Source organism: Aulonocara stuartgranti, assembly GCF_965226115.1.
Source record: "Aulonocara stuartgranti genome assembly, chromosome: 10".
Classification (NCBI taxonomy): domain Eukaryota; kingdom Metazoa; phylum Chordata; class Actinopteri; order Cichliformes; family Cichlidae; genus Aulonocara; species Aulonocara stuartgranti.
The window spans coordinates 7,640,311-7,661,724 of NC_138946.1; the positions used below are offsets into that span (position 1 = coordinate 7,640,311).

Consider the following 21,414-nt stretch of genomic DNA (forward strand, 5'->3'; position numbering starts at 1 on the left):
GAAATACAAAAGAGACCAAAATTTTGAGCAAAATAATGGCCACAAGGAGCAAAAATGACAAGAATTTGCAATATGACTCAAATTAAACACACAAAGAAAAAGAGGCACAAAATGATGAAAAAAGTCAACATCTTTTTTTTTCTTTCAGTCTGGGTATTTTGGTCCTCTATGGGATGAGTGCCTGAGGGGCCTCTTAAATTATAATCTGTCCAGGCCAACACATGTGGATGGATTTCATTCCATTCACAGAGCTTGGCTAAAAAAGGTATATATTTTAATTAGCAAGATTTAGAAAACAATTAGACTGACTTAAGTACATTTTGTTGGCATCCATTTATTTGGCCATTATGCCTCAGACAATGTTAATTGTTCCATTTGTTTCCAGTCTTTTTGTTTGGAGAAAAAGAAGATAAGCTGCTTACTTACCTCACAAGATGTCAGGTTGACACGCGTCTCTCGAGCTGGCAAAAAAAAGAAAAGCAAGCTTCCCAAAATAATGAACTATTTTCTTTAAAGGAAAACTTTTTCTGTGGTTTCTACAAAAGTTATAATTTTGAGGTTTTCATCTGCCGCTCACAATAAGTTGTACCCTATTAAATAACTGTAGCGTATTTGCATTATGTAAGTAACTGCACAGAATATCCTGTATATCGGAGGTAGTTTGCATGGCGATATAGTTGGTAAGAATAATATAGAGGGGTTAAGGATGAACTGTGTTAATTGCACTGTATGCAGTATGTGCTCCTCATGCTGTGTGTGCACAGTGAAATCACTCTTGCTTGTTTGTGTGTCTTTGTTTGTGGTGTGTTTGTGTGGGACAGAGAAAGTCTCAGCGAGTATTGATTTCCTCCGTCTCTCTCTCTTCCCCAGCCTTATTGTTCTTCACTGCCTGACTCGCATACGCTGTGTTGTCTGCTTGTACGGGAATTAGGCTGTCTTGGTGTCTGTCAAGCGCCGACAGTTGTGACTTTGCACTTGTGTTTGTGCATTTGAGCTCCGGTTACATTAGCAACCGCGTTTCTGTTTTTGAAGCAGCTGTCCGAAAGCCTGCGTGTTTCATTACGTGTCTGTGTCTTCTCTTCCCTTTGTCCAAATTACGAGACCCCCGAAACCCAGCCTCCCTGAGGCTTTCTACCAGCCAATTGGTGTCCAGTATGCATGGTGTACTTTGGAAGGGTAGAGAACTGGAGATCTTTGTTTTTTCCCCAATCAAAGATCAGGCTTCCTCTCTGTCAGCACACCCTGGCATTCTTAAGCTTATATGCTGCCAAGGCCCATAATTCTTAGTGGTTTCTCATTTTCTGTAAAGCCTTTCTTTGCAGTTTGAAAGGCTTTGTCATGCTTAAAGTTCCAGCAGATTGGTTATTTTAAGCTACTGCTCCTATAGTTATTTTAAGTTCTTCAGTTAACACTTCTTTTATCTCTTTTAAGCCCTTATGGATCTTATAGTGTAATAGAGTTAGTAAGATTTTAGGAGATGGAAGGAGGACCAAACCAGCCTGTATCTTTCAGCCTCCCCCACAGCAGAGGAGAACAAGATGGAGGATCCTGAGGTACATTATAGCCCGGCCCAGTCACGTAAGCAACCTATAGAGGAGGCTATAGTGGGCCTGTGACTCTGATTAAGCACCTTCATTTAAAGAGTACGATTGCTTTGTTCACATGTGTGCAGACCACCCCGCACTCACCGCCATAGCCACTCCAGTCTGCCACATCTCCGCCTGCATACTGCAGATAAGGACTTTAGAGCTGCATAACAATGTTGACATCAGAATGAAAAGTCTGCATTTCAACCCTCTGTGTTCTCGTTGCATTTCCACCCATCACTGCCAGTCCCACGGGGGTTTCTCCCAGTCCATCAGCGCAGAATCCCAAACCCCGGGAGCCTTTCCTGACATGCAAATCCCGTCACACAGAAGATATTATATGGCATACAGGAAGTGACAAGGCCAAAGGTGAAAGTGGGATGAATTTCGAGTGAGGGCCGTGCAGTCAGGAGCTGGCCGAGCGGTGGAAATCCAGTCTGCATGCAGAGTCTAAACGTTCATTCACTGCAGACCAGATTACATAAGAACCCCATAAACTGTAGACCTAATCTGCAGTGTTTGTTGCTTCAAACTGTTTGGGGTAGCCGGTTCAGCGCAAGTTTTGCAAAGGTTAATTTTGGTCACATCCGCGTTGATTGACTGGGGGTCACATTGTGTCGGTTTTCATTAGAGAAAACCCCACAGCTCTGTCCAAAGCAATACAAGCAACACGGGAGACAGATACTGGGCCCCCCACTGGAAAATGATTTTCACACATACAAATGAATGCAATTGCCATAAATGGGTCATTTGAACCTGGTGAACCCAGCTGTGACATTGTTCACATTCATAAGGCTTAATTAGCTCAAGTAATGTCCCAAATCACTATATTCGCCTATTTGTTGAGCAAATAAATAAGCTAGACAACAGACTGTATATAAAAGATGGATGTACATCGCCTACTTGTTCGTGTAATATAATTTTGTGCCTTGTGTTGTAGACATCTATATAGACTGATTTTAACCATTTGGGGGCAACGGATGCACCGGTGTGTCCAAATCACATGACCAATTTAGGATGACATAGCAACAAGAAAAACTATATACTAGTTTTTCAATTGTGTTGATAGGCAGTGTTGGTCAAGTTACTTGAAAAAAGTAATAGTAACTAATTACTGATTACTCCCCCAAAAAAGTAATCCCGTTACTTTACTGATTACTTATTTTCAAAAGTAATTAATTACTTAGTTACTTAGTTACTTAGTTACTTTTTAAAAACACGATTTACAACCTGAAGAGGTGATAAAGTGATAGATCTTTCAGCCCAATTCTACTTTTTCTACATAATCCATCATACAAAATGTAATCAAATGGAAAAGTCTCTTTTTTTAACTTGTTTTATCAGTTTTAATCTTTTAACTTTATGCATCAAGCAAAACATTTAATTATATGCAACATTCTCTGACTTGAATAAATTAGTTTAACATTTAAACCTATTTTCTACACATTCCAGCACATAAAATAAAATATTTTTTGTGTTTTCACTCACTCTTTCAAACAGATGCAAGTAAAACACAGCAGAAAATAAATAAAGTCAAAGACTCAGCGGTCCTTTTGCTCTATTTTCACCTGTAAAGCAGGAGCAGGGTAGGCGGAGGGTTACCCTGGTGCAGGTGTGCTGCGGTCAGTTGAAGAATCCGCGCGAGTGTCTCTGTGAGTTTCCCATCACGTCGTAGCTACTCGGTGCTTGCTCGGAAGTTTAGGGGTTTTTTTCGCTGTAAAAATAAGTTTTCTTCCCACGCACGATGGACGCTAATGTTTTTGTCACTTTTTATGGAATCAAACTCAAAGTAAGGTCAGTACTTCCACACTTTAAACGCTGCACGCTCATACTCTCTCCCGCACTCGATATATTATCCATTGTTGATCTGCACACAGCTGCTGTCACCAACGTCGCACTTGCTTACGTCACTGTCATGAGACATTCTCGCAAAAAAAATCACGGTTTTAGTAACGCAGTAACGCAGCGTTCCTACGGGAAAGTAACGGTAATCTAATTACCGATTTTGCAATAGTAATCCCTTACTTTACTCGTTACTTGAACAAAGTAATCAGATTACAGTAACGCGTTACAAGTAACGCGTTACTGCCCATCTCTGTTGATAGGCCATGTAAAACCAGAGTTTGGATTTTCAAAAATATACAAGATGCTCTTTCCTGAATACTATCACCCCGTTTAGTGCAGAACCAAACAGTAAAAACAAAGCTGATGCTGCCAATGGTGGACTCATCTGTTACAAAGATCTGAAGGAACCCCAGCAGCAGGATCAAGGTTAGCGATTACTTAGCCAACCTGGGATGACAGTGGTGCTTGCGAGGAAAACAACCTCCCAAAAAACAAGAAAAAAAACATGACATTCTTGTTGGTGGAAAAATGTAACATGTCGACCAATCAAAAAAAGATATCCCAGCACGTGGCATTTGGTTGTTTAGGAAGAGGGGAAAGCTTTGGGAGTGACACGTCAAAAGAGCGAGTGAGCGATAGCAAGTTTTGAGATGTGAGAGAATCCTGACATTTAGCGTGTTTGGAGTGGGTAGTTAGGTGTGCTGTCTTGTGTAGTGTGGCAGCCAAGCATGTAGTCTAGTCATTTGCTTTGTTTAGTGTGTCAAAACAATGAGGGCACTGCCAAATGTCACGTTTGCTAGCTTAAAAGTCACCCGAGACAGATTGGGCACATCACAGGCTAGAATTTCACTTAGGACACAGACTTCTTGTGAAGAAACATTAATAACTCATATTATTTCTTTATTTAGTTCTAATAACTCATATATTTACATATATTCTTGACTAATAAAAAAAACACCCTACAAAAACTACCACATTCACATCTAATGCAAAGCAGAGACCAAAACTGCATTAGGCTCTCAGCATGTTTATTTCTCATTTAAAGTTGGATATTTTACCAGCACAAATAGCCATCAACTAATAAAACCCACTGAGAAAGAACAGGAAACTTAAAACATGTAATTTTGCTTAATTAATTGACAAAAACTGATGGATACTTACTAATAAATCCTTATATTAAAGTTACAACGTCCACTCAATTAGTAGCAAGACTTGCTAAAAGCACTCAGACTAATGGTTATCACAAAGTAATGTGCCGATTTAGGAGCCATCATTTCTCCAAGTCGTCTTACCATAACCTTTCAAGCCAATTAGATAAGCTAGATAACTTGCAAGGGAAGCATCCCCATGTTTAACCCTTTACAAAGTTCTGCTTGTTTTTGGGGTTGGTTTTTTTTTTACTTTCCTTAAGAGGTAAAGATGACATAAAAGGAGAAGGAGAAAAAGAGGCTGGGAGGGATTCAGAGTAGAGCTGCCTGTTCAGGGGGTTTGGGCACCAGACCAAGATACCTTTTGGGCACCTACGAGGTCAGCTGTTGGGAATTCAGTGGTATCCCACCAGAGGAACTGGAGGAGGTGGCTGTTTGAGCTACTTCTTAAAGACCTTCACATACTGTTCATCTAATTTTTCCTTCCTCCACTTGTCCAGTTTCCTCAATTTTTTTTAAAGGACACACAGCACACAGTGCTGAGATATGCCATATTTTCTGCTCATAGCTTTATGCCATTCAAACTTTTACTTTTGACATTTTGTATAGATTCAGCTAAACAAATGGGAACGAAATATGTGTTTTTTTTGCCACAGGCTGTAGACAAAGTGCTTAAAGATAGTGCCTTGTCAAATTGTCTGTTATGTGTAGTCACAACTTTGGTTCACCCCTCGAGTTAGGTGCCTTTTATTTTATGCTTGAATGGCTAACAGATTAACGACTACACCCAAAGCCCATGACTTGTATGTGTCCATCCAGCGTGGTGGTCTTGGCTTTTACCTTACATGTGGTATTTTTAGCTGTGACTCTTGGATGTAATCCACCTACTGTTAGTGTCGACAGTTTGATTCATGGCGCAGCTCCTCCACGAAAGGCAGAAGTTGAAATGGCACTGAATGTCTTCCTCTTTCTCGCTCTTCCTCTCTTAATAAGGGTTAATACCCCCTTCTGCTCCCTCGAGGCAGCCCGTAATAATTAATTCAGTGATTAATATCCTGGTCTCCAATGGTAATGTCTCTGTGGAAACAGGAGAAGAAGGGAGCTTAAACGAAATGGCGACATGATAGTGGTTTTAATTGACTGCAAATCCCACTTGGATAGAACTGCAGTTATTTTGGTGCTTCCTCTTGAGAATGCAGGATGTCACATCGCAACTCATAAAATGTCAATATAAACATCCAGGCAGCCGTCTGCATCTCCGGTGTAATTGTTCCAGGTGTTTGCAGTCACTTCTGTGTCATTGCTTCAGATGGATTATCTCTATCTCTTCTGCTGAGTCATCATTGCCGAATCACCGGCGAGCTAATGAGAATGCTGTGATTGGCTTGATTAGTCCTGATTAGCTCAGACTGCGTGCATACTGATGGCAGATTTCCTGATGGCTATAGATGAGGCGTAACTTTTAATTTGAGTTGTGAATTTAGGCCAGAAGCAGAAGCTGTGTTTGAAAAAGGGGAAAAATCTGACTTTCAAGTGGTCTATATCCAAGATTTTCATTATTCTATTAGTTCAATACCAATTAGCTTTGTTATCTAGCTAACACAGTGCTGTTTTGCTGCATTGCTTATTGCTCCTGTCAGCAGTGCTTATCCGTCTATGAGGTTGATTTGTTGCACTAATTTAGCCAATTTTGGGCTATGCTGGATGCTGCATGTGCATCTGTGTAGTCGTCATCTTTAGCTTCAAGGTAAAATGGTATTAATGTTTCCCGCTTTGATATTTTGGTAAAAACCTGTCCAGTTACAATTAAAATGTGCATTTGTTTCCTTAAAGGGGGGCTATTGTGCTCTTTCTTACATTCTGTAATGTATATACTGTTACAATGGTGGGAGTTTATATTAAATATTGCTCAAGTTTTAAATAATTAGACATCATCTGTGAGCCGAAAGTTCAGGCTTCAGACTGAAATACTTTGGGGGGAAGCTGATATCCTAATGTGGTTATTCCACACACAGAGCTCTGGATGTGACCACAGAAGCCTCATTTACCTGACTTTTGAGGGGCAGCCAATCAGAAGGAAGTCAAGTAAGAATAGGATGGCAACCTCCTCACTAGGAAATAATATTGGTAACTAGGTGATTGCACTGATTTTTATTTATTATTTTGCTGTCAGAACAAAGTTTTGATTGAAAGGTGATTGCAAAGTTTGCCTTGTGGGAGGCAGCCTGTCTCCAAACAATTGCAATCCAGCTTTTACAGACTGCAATCACTCTCAGACAGACAGGCAAATAACTGCAATCTCATCTATAAACAGACAGTTTGCAATAAATCAGAGTCAGTCTGTGCTAATGAGCTCAACTTGTCTGCGGCACACTCTTTAAAATAGATGACTCAACTGGTTGACAACTTGGTTGTGTTATGCTTCCATTTCTATATAAAAGGTTGCTGTGTGACTTTGTCATTTTAGGTTAAATGCAGCAAAAGCAACAATGCAGCAACAATGTTTCTATTTGTGGAGGAATGTCTGAGATAAGCTGGACTCTGAATGTAAATACTTAATGTCAATTCCTGTTTAATGGGAATTTCTGTGCATGTAGATGCAACTTATCACAGTTAATACCTGTATTATCACAAACAAATTGCATGTAATTGAAACAACTTGACCCCATTCAATCCCCATCTGAGTCCATCTTATTGTTGTTTTTGAAGGCGGCGCCTGGCTGCAGACCTGGTCGCCTTCTTTGAAGCAGCCAGAGTGAAAGTTCATTTCACACATTATTTCACATAATTGTAATCGTGTTGTGGTCTCCATCCACTGTTTTCCATTAAAGAGACTGTGGCTTTAAAGGGAGGTGAGCTAAAGCAGCCTGTGTCAGACTGGAAGTGCACCTAGATTGGTCACCAGTTTACATAGACACAGACAGCCACACCTGTAGCCAGTTTAATAATCACAGATCAAACTGACAAGGTTAGGTGTGAGTCGACTATGCTAACCCCCGCACAATTAAAGTATGTTTTGAACTTTGGATACAGATTTGGAGCTTAATGGTTTCCTTTTGAGATCATTTTTTTCACCAAATGCTTCAATTTCTTTTCCTCATGACCTTTCTGGTACTAAAATTCAGCTAAAGTGGAATTTTAATCCTCTTCAGATGGTTGTAGTTCAATACATTTTAAAAGCCTCATGAGATTAAAAAGTGTCTCAGGACAAAAGCAAATATTTGAGAAAAGACAGCGATTTAAGAAGGTTGTAAAGGCATCATTAAAATGATTTAATAGCTCCTAATATCCATAGAGTCTATACAACTAAGTAGGTGATATAAACCACAATATATGTATTCTTTTTTACAGCTAGACAGGTGTAAGATTTCATATATGGCATTTAAAATGACAAACAGAAAACAAAACATCCACCTGCGATACGACCAGGCTTTCTTCAAGGTTGACATCACAGAGCGATCCAGTGTCGGGTATTTAAAATCCCACAGATTATATTTCCCCAGGAGATAATGCTGAAGGTTTGTAATATCTTAGTTACGTGTGGCAGCACATCACCATCTTAATGAGAGCAGATCAGAAATGCCAGAGGATTAATTTACAATTAAAACATGGACCCTTTGTTATCTGTACTACGTGATAGTTTAGTTAATGTAAACAGTTTGTTAGGTTTGCATTTCCTACAAATTTCTGTTATTTTTATATATTTCATTTTATATTTTAGTGACGAGTTCAACTGTTTTTAATCTTTCCTTTACTATTCTGATATTTTACATCTGGTTTTATCTGCTAATTATCTGCAGCTGCTTGTTTTGGTCATATTTCTTCAAATATCTTTCACTTTTAGACTAGCTGTGGCTCAGTTAGGTAGAGTGGGTCATCTGCTAATCATCTACTAAGTCTACTGTTTAGTGGCTCCATACCTGGCTCTTCCAAACTGCATGTTGAAGTTTGCTTGGGGGTGATACTGAACTCCAGGTTTTCGCCTGACATGTGGGTAAATGAGGCTTGTAGTAAGAAAGCGCTCAAATATAACAGTGCTGAAACTGAGTAGTAAAGCATTTTATAGCCTTATTATGGATGCGTGTGCGTGCGTGCGTGTGTGTGTGTGTGTGTGTGTGTGTGTGTGTGTGTGTGTGTGTGTGTGTGTGTGTGTGTAATGATGCGCTCTTTTTTCCACTTTATACTAGTATAAATAATTTATATATTTTAGTCTAGCAGTTGGCTTGGAGTGATTCAAACATGATACCCACTCTCAGGGAGGCTTTTAATTAGAAAAATGTGTTGGAAGTGTTATGCTTATGCTATCAGTGTTAATTAATTGTTAGTGTCTAGAAACAGAGTCCTGCACCTGAATATTAAGGTGTCTGCAAGAGAGATGTACCGGTTTCATCTAAAGTTGATTTGTTGCCTATCTGAGCAGGCTTTGTTCGCATAAACAGTCCATTTGGAGAGCAAAAGAACGGTTGTTTTCACTGAGGTTCACTGGCTGTTATGACAATTTAGGTTTTAAAAATAATTAACATTCATAAACAATGACTGGTAAAGCCTAAACCCAGATAGTAAGATATCCTGGTTATACTGGAAGCCGAGATATTCCACAGTTCCCAGAGGCTAAAGTATGAGCTCTACTACACTGCAGGTGTAACCACTAACCTTTAAGAACCCTGTGCTGTAACTTAAGCCGTAACCTGACATGCTCCTTCCTAGATATCTAACTACATGTTGCATTCAAGTAGCAGTAGTGGTTCATTTCTAGCTACTTGTAGAGATAGAAACCCTGCCGCAGCTGTTGTTGCATACTGTGATGCATGCATGGTGGGCATCGTTTGGAGTTGAATATCTTACCTGAGGTCACTTTGACATGCAGACTAGAGGAGCTCGGGATCGATCCAGTAGCTACTACATGACCCTCTCTATCCCCTGAGCCACAGCTGGCCCAGATGTATTTTTGGAGCATTTCAGGCCTGTATTAGTTAGGAGCATAGCCTTCAGTACATTCGTCACCTGCAAAGGATGAGCAATAGGGCTGTGAGCCTCTGCAGTACAGGTAATATGACCTGGCGTTAATTAGTGACGAGATTTTATTTTGCAAAATTATGTTAGAGATTTAGCCGAGGACAGAACATGGGAGCAGAGACAGAGCACAAGAGTGACAATTTGTCTGCTACGAATAAGTCAAGTACCATGATCTCACCTCCAGGTGTCACCCTGGGAGCAAACTAGCACCTCCCCATTTATTTAGGCTTTGCTCAAGGTCACAACTGTCCCCATCCCTCCACAGCTTTTACTTCACCTCCTCTTCTGTTTCTTCCTCTTAACCACACATGCTGCAGAAATCCTCAAATCACACATCAAATCTGACAGAAGTTTTTCATCTTATTTTTCCCCACATCAAAGGAGGTAAAAGAGCAAAGTGGGTAATGCATCAGATGGTCAGTGATAGTAACAGAGAACGTACCATATCTAATCCTGATAAGAGATTTGCTTTGCTTTCATGTTGCTTTTATTATCTTTGCATTTTTTTTACTTAAGCGCCACGATCTCATTTTCCCCTTCAAACGTCTCATTCTGTGGCTTTAGATTGAGAAAATGAAAGTTGTTCCACGGAGAGTGACAGACTCAGTACAGTTTATTCTATATGCTGCTTGTTCCAACGGCCCTTTGAAGCTACAGTGTCTAAAATATTTAAACTCAAGTCACCTTCTTCTTCTTCTTCTTTTTACAACCACAGGATTTCATCAGATGTATTCTTGATGTCTTGAAGCATTCGCATGCTTCGTGAGATTTAGATTATTTGAAATTACAGTCAGTGGGATTGAGAAAAACACACAGTACTCGATTTTCGGGGTGAATATGAAAGAGGGGTGCTTTCTGGGGTAAATTTGTAACTTGATCTTAGATTTTCGATGTTCATCAATATGAAGATTCGTTACATAAATTGTAAAAACTAAAACTTAATCTAAAATTGTTGAGATTGTTCTCTTTTAGTATTCTTTATATCCAGGGCTTGCCAGACACTCTTTGCTTCAACACTGGAGCCAATTTCTTTTTTGTCTCTGCTTTCTTTTTCTAATACTTCCCTCATCTAGCTTTCTTGTTTCCTCCACCGAACTCATACATCATTACAGTCAAGTTCTCTCCAAGGTTTTTCAAGCACTTTTCCTTCTTTGCAACCTTCCCTTGTAATGAACACACTCTTCTTTCACTAACTGCAAACAGTATAGCGCTTTTGGCCTTTTTCATTAATCTCAATTCCTGAGGAAGTTAATTTGACAAGGTTTCAGTTTTCTGGCTTTTTATTTGCCTTGTATGTACAGAAGCTCCTGTATACACAAACTAATTCACATGCAGATGGTGCAAAGGTCTGTAAACCATTATAAATTGGACTGGGACACTCAACCAACCGAGTAAAGCAGGCGCTGGTGTCCAATAACTATTAAAAACAAATCAATGAGCCACACCATCGCACTAGGTTCCTTCATTATGATGATAAACACGGACATTACAGTTCATTTTCTCACATACGCTGTCCTGTTACTGTAAACACTCAGGGCACCAAATTTAATATTAATCCACTGCAGGAAATGGTCCCAAACAGCAGCACTATTTAATATTGTTTGTGTGGTGTTTAACATCAACATTGCTCAGCTGCTGGAGTAAATTACTGAGGTTAGTTGTTGACAAATACTACAAACATGATATTTTGATTTATATCGGAAACTGGGATGTGCTGCAATAAATGCCATGTAAATAAGGCTGCTACGAATAAATGAATTAGTATTAACTAAAACAAAAACAATGCACGCAAGAAATAGAGTGGTTAGTAGTGACTTTTCATCTGGTGTCCACCTAAAAATCTGGAAATTCACATGTGGAAATTCATGCCATGAAGCTCTCGGTGCACAGTATTTATGCTGATGTTAATGACAGTGGAGATTTGGAAGGGTGGAGTTAGTGAGTGAGCAGTGTTGGTGACTTTTAGACACTTTTTCGGGACTCCGAGACCCCGCTCTATGATGTTACGTGGTCTGTCACGAGGGGAGCAATTTATTACAGCACCACGCTCGACTTCTTGATCTATTTAGGACTCATTCTTTCAGAAAGGTTTGTTAAGGCATGGCTAGTGTCTGATTTGATACACCTGTGAGATGCCCCACAGTAATTCTGTCCATATAGTGTGGTAAGCAGTGAAAAATGAGGTTAGAGAAATCCATATGAAAAAAAATGCATGATTTTCAACTCTTGATTCTGCATGATGTCAGAGAAAGAGGATATACCCGCCCACTTGTGGTTTACTAGGGTGAACCAATCAGAAGGCAGTTATCATAAAATAGGAGGAGTTACAACTGATGTTTTACACAGTTAATCCGAATTATTTTGATCTATGAATTACGTGGAGCCCACAAATCAAAATATGGAGTAAAAATGAACACTTGTGTAAACTGCATCACGCATCTTATTAGAGGTGATGGGAAGGTGAGAGTGCTTATTTTGAAACGCTTCTATATAATTTTTAATGTGTCACCTGGATTCTAGCATCGCTTAAAGGACAATAGAGCAAAAACGAAACCACCGGAAGCGCTAACGTGACCTGAAAATTACCCAGACTCCCAGCGCAGGGCTTTTCTCACCCCACTCCCCCACTCCCTCTGTTTACTGCAGGCCCATCAAGACACAGCAGTGTGTCACAGTGGATCAAAGTCAGCGGTATCAGCCAGCAAACACACAGCACAGACAGTCGGAAGGGATGGCAAAGAGACTCTCCTCTGCTCCCATTATTACTCTCCCACAATCCACTGCTGATTCTATATAAATAAAGCAAGGACGGGGAAAATGGAGAGGCTCTGACACAGGGAACGAAGGGATTTTAGCGGCTGGGGAAAGAAAATAAAAGGAGACGATAGACATGAGAGGATAGGACTCACCGATGCATCTTCATGCACGCCCTCCACCTCTTAAGGCGTTATTTTACAGTTAAATACTCCGTGCTCAAATATACTCCCAAGGAGAGAGGAGACGAAGAGACGGAAGTCATTTGTATTCAAATCCAGAGCTAATACGTCAATAAGTCTATTTCATGGGCAAAGACTCCTCTGTGTGTATGTGTGTGTGTGTGTGGAGGAGACATGCTCCACTGCAGCACTTCTCAATTGGAAGCTGCCTTAGCTGCTACAGGCACTTTCATCCGTTCAGACTGAGAAAATGGAGGTTTCCTCAGTGATTCTTTGGTCGGGGTGACGGCTCTGCAGAACTCGTCGAGTAGAAGCACAAAGTGTTTGTTCAGAAGGTTTCTTAGCAGTGCTGATAGTCACGCTTCTTTCAGACGGGCCATAAGGGAACATTAGAAGAGGGTTTTTCATTAGGTGCCTACAGTATGTGGAGTCAGTCGAGGGAAAGGATGCTATCTATTTGTATACTGTGGCTTTTGTGTATTGGGAGCAATGGAATATAGCCAGATCGCAATAAGACACAGTGAAATACCAGCCAAGAACACACTGACTGTTGCAGATGCCTGTCTCCTCCCTTCCTCATATCCCCATCTCTCTCTCTCTCCATCTGACACGGAGGCCTGAGGGTTTTGTATCCGCTGCTGTTTGATTTGCACCGAGGGGAGATCTTGTTTGTTCTCCTCAATGCAGCATTTATGGTTTAAGATTCTCCTTACGACCTTCCGCTGCTCCTGAGCAGCGAGCTATCTGTCTGCCCCGAGTGAAAAAACAAGAAAAGAGCAGTGCTGCCGCCGCTATGCCGGCCGGGGGACCTGCAGCTCTTCTCATCCTGCCAGTAAACAAAAAGAGGGGTTGGGTAAGAAGGGACAAAAGTAGCCTGTACCTTTCTCTTTATCAAAGCTGGTCAACAGAAGCATGTGGGATTTTTTATTTTGTATTTTTTGTGAGGCATTAATGAGAGGTAAATAAAGCTCTGGCAGCTTTGAGTGTTGTCAGAGCTCCACCTTGTGGTATTACATTAGCATTGTTGGTTCCATGCTTTACTCATATCTCATTCTGTCTAATCTTTCACTATTGTTATACCACTGACTGTCTTCTGTCTTTTTATCTCACTCTTTTCCCTTTTTTTATCCTAATTTGACCTCCAATTATCATTCTCCTGCTCTACTTTCTTGCAACTTTCCTTCCCTCTTATTTTCATCCTGCCCGTCCTCGCCATAATCCATCCAATCTGTTCCTGCGCTATTCTTCGTCCTCCCTCCTTTCTATCTTTAAGATCGTTATCGGGACGAATCGTAGGAGGAGTGTGGTGGTTCTTCACTCTCATCATCATCTCGTCCTACACGGCCAACCTGGCCGCCTTTCTCACTGTGGAGAGGATGGTTTCTCCCATTGAGAGTGCAGAGGATCTGGCCAAACAGACCGACATTGCCTATGGCACATTAGACTCTGGCTCAACCAAAGAGTTCTTCAGGGTGAGTTGGTGTTACCAGAGTTAGTGACCTACTTTCAGACAGGTATGGGACCCTGTGAAGGCCTACAATCTTTGACACTCACACACGCTCAAAAGCAAAGACTCATCAAAATATTGTTTTCTTCTAGTCCCTATTATACCTTCTCAAGGTATGTTACTCCAGTGATTCCCAACCAGGAGGTATTTCTGCTAGGAAGACAAGCTTGGGAACTGAAATTACAGTCAATGTAATGACTGAGTAGACCCAAACTTGTTTGAGTAGAAAAGTTGAAAGTAAATGGACTTTTCTACTCTCCCAGAGTACTCAAAGCGCTCTATAAAACACGTTCACACAAATACTGTCTTCTATGCTTTTAAGTGCACACTAACATTCACATACATTCACACTCCGATGGATGCATCGGAGAGCAAATTGGGGTTAATATCTTGCCCATGCAGACTAGGGGGAGCCAGGGAACCACCAACCTTCCGATTAGCAGATGACCTGCTCCACCTCCTGAGCTGCAGCCACCCCATAAGTTGGTTAAAGCATTAGAAATAAGACTGAAATTGGAAATAAAATAAAGACATTTAAAATTAAGTTTTCATAAATGAAAAAAAGTATGACAGCATTTAAAGGTATTAGTTGCCTTTCAGCTGCTCAGCGAGCAGTTCAAAATGTTGGCTGAAAGTAAACAAGCTTTTTTAGTTTTCCAATTTTGGATGAACGGATGAAATAATAAACTAGAATTGTAAATAATTGACTATGTGGCTTGTACTTGAAATTTATAGCTAAAATTCTGTAAAAAAGTATTCACACCCATAACTATATTAGATTAATATTTGAGATGGTAAACTAAAATATAAATATGTATTGTCTAATAAATTATTAAATAAAGGTGCTGTTAGAATTTCAATTAGATTGCAAAGAAAATTAAAGACCTAGCTGGTTAAAATTATAACTAAAGAGCTGGATAGTATAGTTACCAATTATCCATCCATCCATCCATCCTCATCCGCTTTGTCCGGGGCCGGGTCGCGGGGGCAGCAGCCTAAGCAAAGAGGCCCAGACCTCCCTCCCTCTCCCCAGCCACCTCCTCCAGCTTATCCGGGGGAATACCAAGTTACCAATTAGACTGTTGATAAAAGTTTTGATTAACGGTTGAAATAGCAAGCTAAAAGCTAAACGAGTAGAACATTAACTGAAATTTGTAGTGTTTGTTAGCCACCATTGTAGATAAACAAAAAAGTCACAAAAACATTTTTAAAATGGGCACCTAAATAAAAGCTGGAAATTATTTTTATATTACTATTATTATTATAAGTTGAAATAGCTAGCTAAAAGCATGGCTAGCAATTGAAATGGTTTACTAGATATACTAGATAAACAGATAAAATAACAAGGTAAATTATAAATAGTAAATATTAAATAAATTAAAATGGTGGCTATTAGTTTGGGTTTTAATAACGTATGTAGACAAAAATATAAGCATAATAAACGCAGCTAAAAAAATTTACTTAGAAATGAGAGTAAAAAGTTGGAAATTTGTTAGCTAATTATGTTAGCTAATTATTACCTAGCTTTGAGAACAGTTTGCGAAAATATAAACAATAGATCATCATCATCATTGATCATCAGTGATAATGTTCACTAGAAGCAGTTATAAAAGTTAGCTAACAGTTCTGTTTGTTCTTAAGAATATGATTAAAGATATGAAATGGGCTGCTAGCTGTTTATCACGCTGTACTAAAACTGCAAATCATTAGTTAAGAGTGTGGCTAGCAGTTAAAATTATTTAGCTAAAAGTTTTTTAACAGTTAGAATTTTGCATTAAGAGTAATAATATTTCATTTTAAAATCGTACTCCCCTCAGAGACGTAGATCATGGGAATAACGGCACCTAATTATTTGTTGTTGGTATAGCTGGAACTACTGTTTCTTTATCTGTGAGTGTGGTATTCAGGAAGGATTGCCTTGAACCATCTTATTTATTTATAGTAAAGACTTCAGACCCAACAGGATACAAAAGAGTACCAAAGACACTGGGGGCTGGGAAAGATGATAACAAGGCTAAACTGCCACTGAAAGTAGTCAAGAATTCAGTTTAAAATGAGTTTATATGAACACGCTTGAATATGAGAAGTGTTGGTGGCTGGTTCCATCTGACAGGGCTTTAGAGTATACCAGTTGAAAAGGGTTGGGAACCATTGGTCTATACAACTGCCGGTATTGTTATTTGACTTTTTTGCAGTAAAATGTTTCAAAGCTGATAAACAAAATGTAAATTGTTGAACTGATGCTCCATGTTTTCTCTATTTTGTATTGTATGTGGACATGCTTTCTCTGTCACTCACACATCATCTACCTTTGAACCTCCAAACCCTTCCAAACCCCACAGCGGTCCAAAATTGCTGTTTATGAGAAGATGTGGGGATACATGAAGTCTGCTGAGCCCACAGTCTTCACCAAGACCACGGCCGAGGGTGTGGCGCGGGTCCGCAAGTCCAAAGGAAAATACGCCTTCCTGTTGGAGTCCACTATGAATGAGTACACAGAGCAGCGCAAGCCCTGCGACACAATGAAAGTCGGGGGCAACTTGGACTCCAAGGGCTATGGAGTAGCCACACCCAAGGGTTCACAGTTAAGGTGGGTGGAATAGTGTAACAATATGTTCTACGTGTTGTTATGGTATTCCACCTTCCCTGGTGTGCCGCCTTTTCTATCTCTATCTGCCTCCACATACTGCTTAGTGTTGGTGGGTGGGGCGTTTTATGTGTTTGTTTGAGGGCACAAGTAGCCGCTTAGTGACATCTGTGTTTGTTGCATGCATGTGGGGCTTCATTGTGGGTGGTTTTTATTCACTTTTTTTGTCTTTACAGCTCTCCACAACAGGTAAATGTATGTGCTTGTGCTTGCTGTTTGGGCAAAGACATGTTGGAATGGCATGCTCTGGAAGCTCTCATCTGAAAATGTCTCATTTAGAAGATAATCTGCATTTTATATACAAAATGTAATTGCTCTGAGATATTTAGCTAATGCTACTTCAGTGTTCCTTCACGGTTGACTGGTTCTTTATTTTCAACTAAGTGACTGAAATAGTGCTTTGGGAGCCATTTGAAAGCTCAGCTCTGGGTAACTCTGCCAGACTCTGTCACAGCCTCCCGCTCATAGTGGAATTTACAGACCTGCCACAGAATACAGTGGCATTACAGTGGGGAGTTGCAATTTCAATCCACACACTCATCGATCAAAGCCCTCCAGCAAGGTCTCACTGAGGGGAAAGGATAAATATACTAAAGGCAAAACTGCACAGGGGTGTGAATGAAATTGCATTCACTTTAATTTATTCCTGTGGAGGTATAAGAACACATATTTGAAAACCAGGGAGAGCACTTTAAGCAATAGTACTGAAATAACCCGTTTTAGAGCTTTGCTATCAATTATTAGCAGTAGATAACTGCTGTTTGAACCCACAAAAGAGTTACAATTTTTGCCAATTCGTATACATAGACTCCAATATTGTGAAAGTTTAATTCTCCTATACCTCACCTCCCTCACATTTTTAGATCTTTCTACTTATTCTTAATTCATGTCATGTGTCCTGTGGGTAAAATCCAGCTGATGTCTTTTTTTTTTTTTTGAGGGGGGGGGGGGGTCCTTTATTTGTTTTTTTATGAGGTGTATTTTATACCTAAATTAAAATTGTTTAACTTCTATTCACTCAGGATAATTTGACATCAGTTCATCTCGTATATGCATGCAGCAGAAAAAATTTGCTTCATGTTTGGTTTATATGCAAGATTTGACTTTCTAGCAAACTATTGTTTGCATTCAGTAACTGTTTAATCTTGTCCTCTTACATATTAGAGCAGAACTGAGAGAGAACAGTAAGAATATCAAACAAAGCTTTGTGCCCTGTTAGCGATTTGAACTCCAGACCGCCTGCTCTGGGGCTTTTTCGTCAACATAGTTTAAGTCTATGTCCGCAAATATATGGATATTACTGAAAACTGGACTTTTTTCCATTTGAATTTGACAAAAAAGACTAATGTCAAGGGCATGCCTAAGCAACAGATGGCAATATAACCCCAACTATAGAGAGATTTTGGCCAATCGAAAGCCTCCAAACAGTGGCACAGCACCCAGTCTGATATGAAAAAGGTGACCTTGTCCACACGTAAATGCAGAAATTGAGTTTTTAAAAGCTCTGCCTTTGATGATCTAAAATATCTTTTGTTCCCGTAGTTGTTTTCTGTAAATTCCTCTGGTCACAAAACCTAAAGTAGGGTTTCTATCATTTGTTTGCAGCCAGGCTGGTGCCAGTTTTCAGCCACTGCTTTGACCAGGAAGAGTGCCTAACAGATCAGGGTAGTCCTCCCTCCCAGGCCTCTGTTTTGTTGTTTTGAGGATTATCATCTTCTGTCAGTCACTTTTCCGGATATCAGCGAGGAAACACACCAGCGACATCAAGAGCTGGCAACATTGCTGGTCAAGGCTGTGATTTCATATGGCTCCAAACTGGGATATGAGCTCTGTTGCCTTTTGTTTCTGACTGCTTCTATTTATTTTTGTTCGAAATATTACAAATAAATTAAAAGGATCAAAATGCATGCTGGAGCAAATCTCTCTCTCCTTCACAATTTTGCTGCCCTGTCATCAGATATCACTATAGCAGCCTTAAAAAGAAGCCATGAAATTGCTACACGCACTTATTTAAAGAAAGCTTTTCATGGACATTTTTTTCATGCCAATCATGATTTTCCAGAGCAGCTTAATGCTCAGCAATCCTGTGAGCTTTGAATTGGCAGCCATACCTATACTATATGCATGTGTAATCAGGTCTAAATTATTTATAGGTCTAGAGCTAACTAACTAACTAACTGGTGCCAGATTTTTATTTTTTATTTTGCTGGCAATGCTGATGGCCAACAATTTAAGTGCCAGAATGTAGCACGCTTTTGTACCAGTGATTACTTGTTTTATATATTTTTTCATTTTTGTATTAAGAAACAGTGTACAAAAGGATTATCTACCATACGTATAATTCAGTCACCATGTCTGATTAAAATTAATTAAAGGTATTATGCCTGTTTAAAACAAAGGAAAATACTTTTTACCATTAAACTGAGATTGCAAATCCGGTTAATTTAAATCCCATTTATCTGAATAATTATAAAATGTCTTTAAGATGTAGAACATATAAAATGTATCATATTAATCAGATCTAGATTAGCAGTGGTCTCAGTTGACAACACTAGAGAAATTCATGTTAAAATTCAAAATAGACTGAAATTTTCAGAGCTAGGATAGGTTAAATATTTTTGCTTAGCAGCATGTTGCTAGTGTAGCCCACAACTTGTGTTCTGGATATTTTTTCTTTTTTTCTCATTTATATAATTAATTATATAATTAATCATCTTGTACCCTTTTAGATTTGTATTATACTGGAACTTTTACTCACATGTGGCATCTGTTTGCAATATTAAAAAAAAATTAAACTTTATAGAAAGTTTTTAAAAATATATATATTTTTAGCTCTAGCTGGCTAGGGTATGCTAATGCTAATGCTACAACAAAGAGTTGTCTGGGAATTGCTAATTGAACTTTTTTCTAGATTATGGTGGTAAAGGTAAAAGTGGGGCCAATACTCACATGAGTACCAAATTATTCTCTGGGAAACATGAGTGTCTGATTAAAGTGCAATCTTACACATCTAGAGGTTTTATGAGCTCTAGCTTGCTAGCTCATGCTAATTAATTAAAATGGCTTGGCTAAAAACAAATAGACTACATTACTGTAACATAAGGAGCTTATTTATTGATATCATTTCACTTTGAGGGAGAGAGATTTTGACTCAGGGTGTGTTTGGGTTCTCGAATGGGATTAATGCACTTTTCCACCCTTGTCCCTCTCTTACTGCTACTCCTCCCTTTCCTCTCCCCCTCTCTTCCTTCCCTCCCAAATTGGACAGCATACTCACGCCTTCTCACCAAATATGTTTTATCGTTTTCAAGAAGTGCAGTAAACCTGGCAGTGTTAAAACTCAATGAACAAGGCCTGTTGGACAAATTGAAAAACAAGTGGTGGTACGACAAAGGAGAGTGTGGCAGCGGAGGCGGTGGCGAGAAGGTTAGCCGCTATGACGCTATGCCCATGTGACCTTGATGTGGGTAAAAAAAAAAAAAGAGAGATGTGTTTTTGTTGGTAACAGGAGCATCTGCCGGGTCGATCTCTACAGTTACGCAGAAGATTTGGAAACTGCGACTTCTAATCTAGAGTGGAGAGCGAGTACTGTGGAAGCAGAAATATTTGCCGTACTGTTTATGTAGCGGTCTATTATAATTATAAATTAACACCAAAATAAGTATTTTGGAATATGATTGTAGCCCGGTTTGGGATGTTTTAGTGAGGGTAAAAGAGCCAATAGTTTTGGTTTGACAGTACTAGCCTCCAGGGTTATTCTGACAAAGGTCCCGGCAGTATGTGCCCGTTCCAGAAAAGCGATGCAGCCGGGGCTCCACGTATATGTGTCTGTTAGCTCTGCCCCTTCCCCCTTTAACATCCCCCGATAAACCCGACCCTTTAAAACACATAAATGAGCAAAGAGACACGTAGCATAAGTGGGGCCCCTTACTGGCTTCGTCACTTTGTACTGAAGAGTACTGAGCTGCTCTTGTTGGGCTTCTTCTGATTGAATAACATAAAATAACATGTCCTATGATGTTATTTATGTTATTTTCCCCACCCCACCCTTCCCCGCCCCCGTGATATGAAGAACGCCCGTAAACCTTGCCGTATTGAAACTGAGTGAAGCAGGAGTCTTAGACAAACTGAAAAACAAATGGTGGTACGATAAAGGGGAGTGTGGACCCAAGGACTCTGGAAGTAAGGTCAGTCTCCACCAGCCTGGGAGCCTCCCCTCCTCTCTTTGTCTCTATGCACACTTTTATAGCGCTGGCAGTTCTGTTATTACAGCAGGCTGGCCGATAAGACACATAACAGACACGCAGGTAGAGACTCAAGGTGTAGCCTGGAGGATACAGCATGACAGACACGAGGCATGGCTCGGCGTTTTTACAGCAGCTAAGCGATGTGATGCAACTGCAGATGAAGGCTCACACACACAGTTGACTGTCACCTGAGATGGTTGAGGGCATCTTGAGACTTTACTGTATGTCACACTAGTTGTCAGTGGTACTGTATGCCTCAGCTGTAGCCGCACACTTTGACAGTGATCCATGTTGCTGATGCACTGGAGCATGGAGAGAGTGGCCACGTTGTAACAAATCAGCATGTACGATCCACATCAGTCTTAATCAGAAAATTGCAGTGCAGGACACACGCTATCACCTGCAAATGAGACCGAGCATGACAGCCATTCGTTCGTGTTGAGCCAACATGGATGTAGGTGATTTATTAAGAGGAGATAAAT

The 21,414-nt window shown here is 40.0% G+C and overlaps 1 protein-coding gene across 4 annotated transcripts in view; it reads left to right on the forward strand.

Moving 5' to 3' along the window:
- Nucleotides 1–21,414, forward strand: part of gria4b (glutamate receptor, ionotropic, AMPA 4b) — a 164,422-nt gene that overhangs the window by 135,710 nt on the left and 7,298 nt on the right. For 2 of the 4 annotated variants that reach the window (XM_082549399.1, XM_082549402.1), the window contains 3 exons: nucleotides 13,805–14,003; nucleotides 16,381–16,628; nucleotides 19,997–20,111. In XM_082549399.1, coding sequence (XP_082405525.1) covers nucleotides 13,805–14,003; nucleotides 16,381–16,628; nucleotides 19,997–20,111 — 562 coding nt within the window. Of the gene's footprint in view, nucleotides 1–13,804; nucleotides 14,004–16,380; nucleotides 16,629–19,996; nucleotides 20,112–20,757; nucleotides 20,873–21,414 lie in introns of those variants that run through there. The other 2 variants (XM_082549401.1, XM_082549400.1) reach the window with 2 other exon arrangements.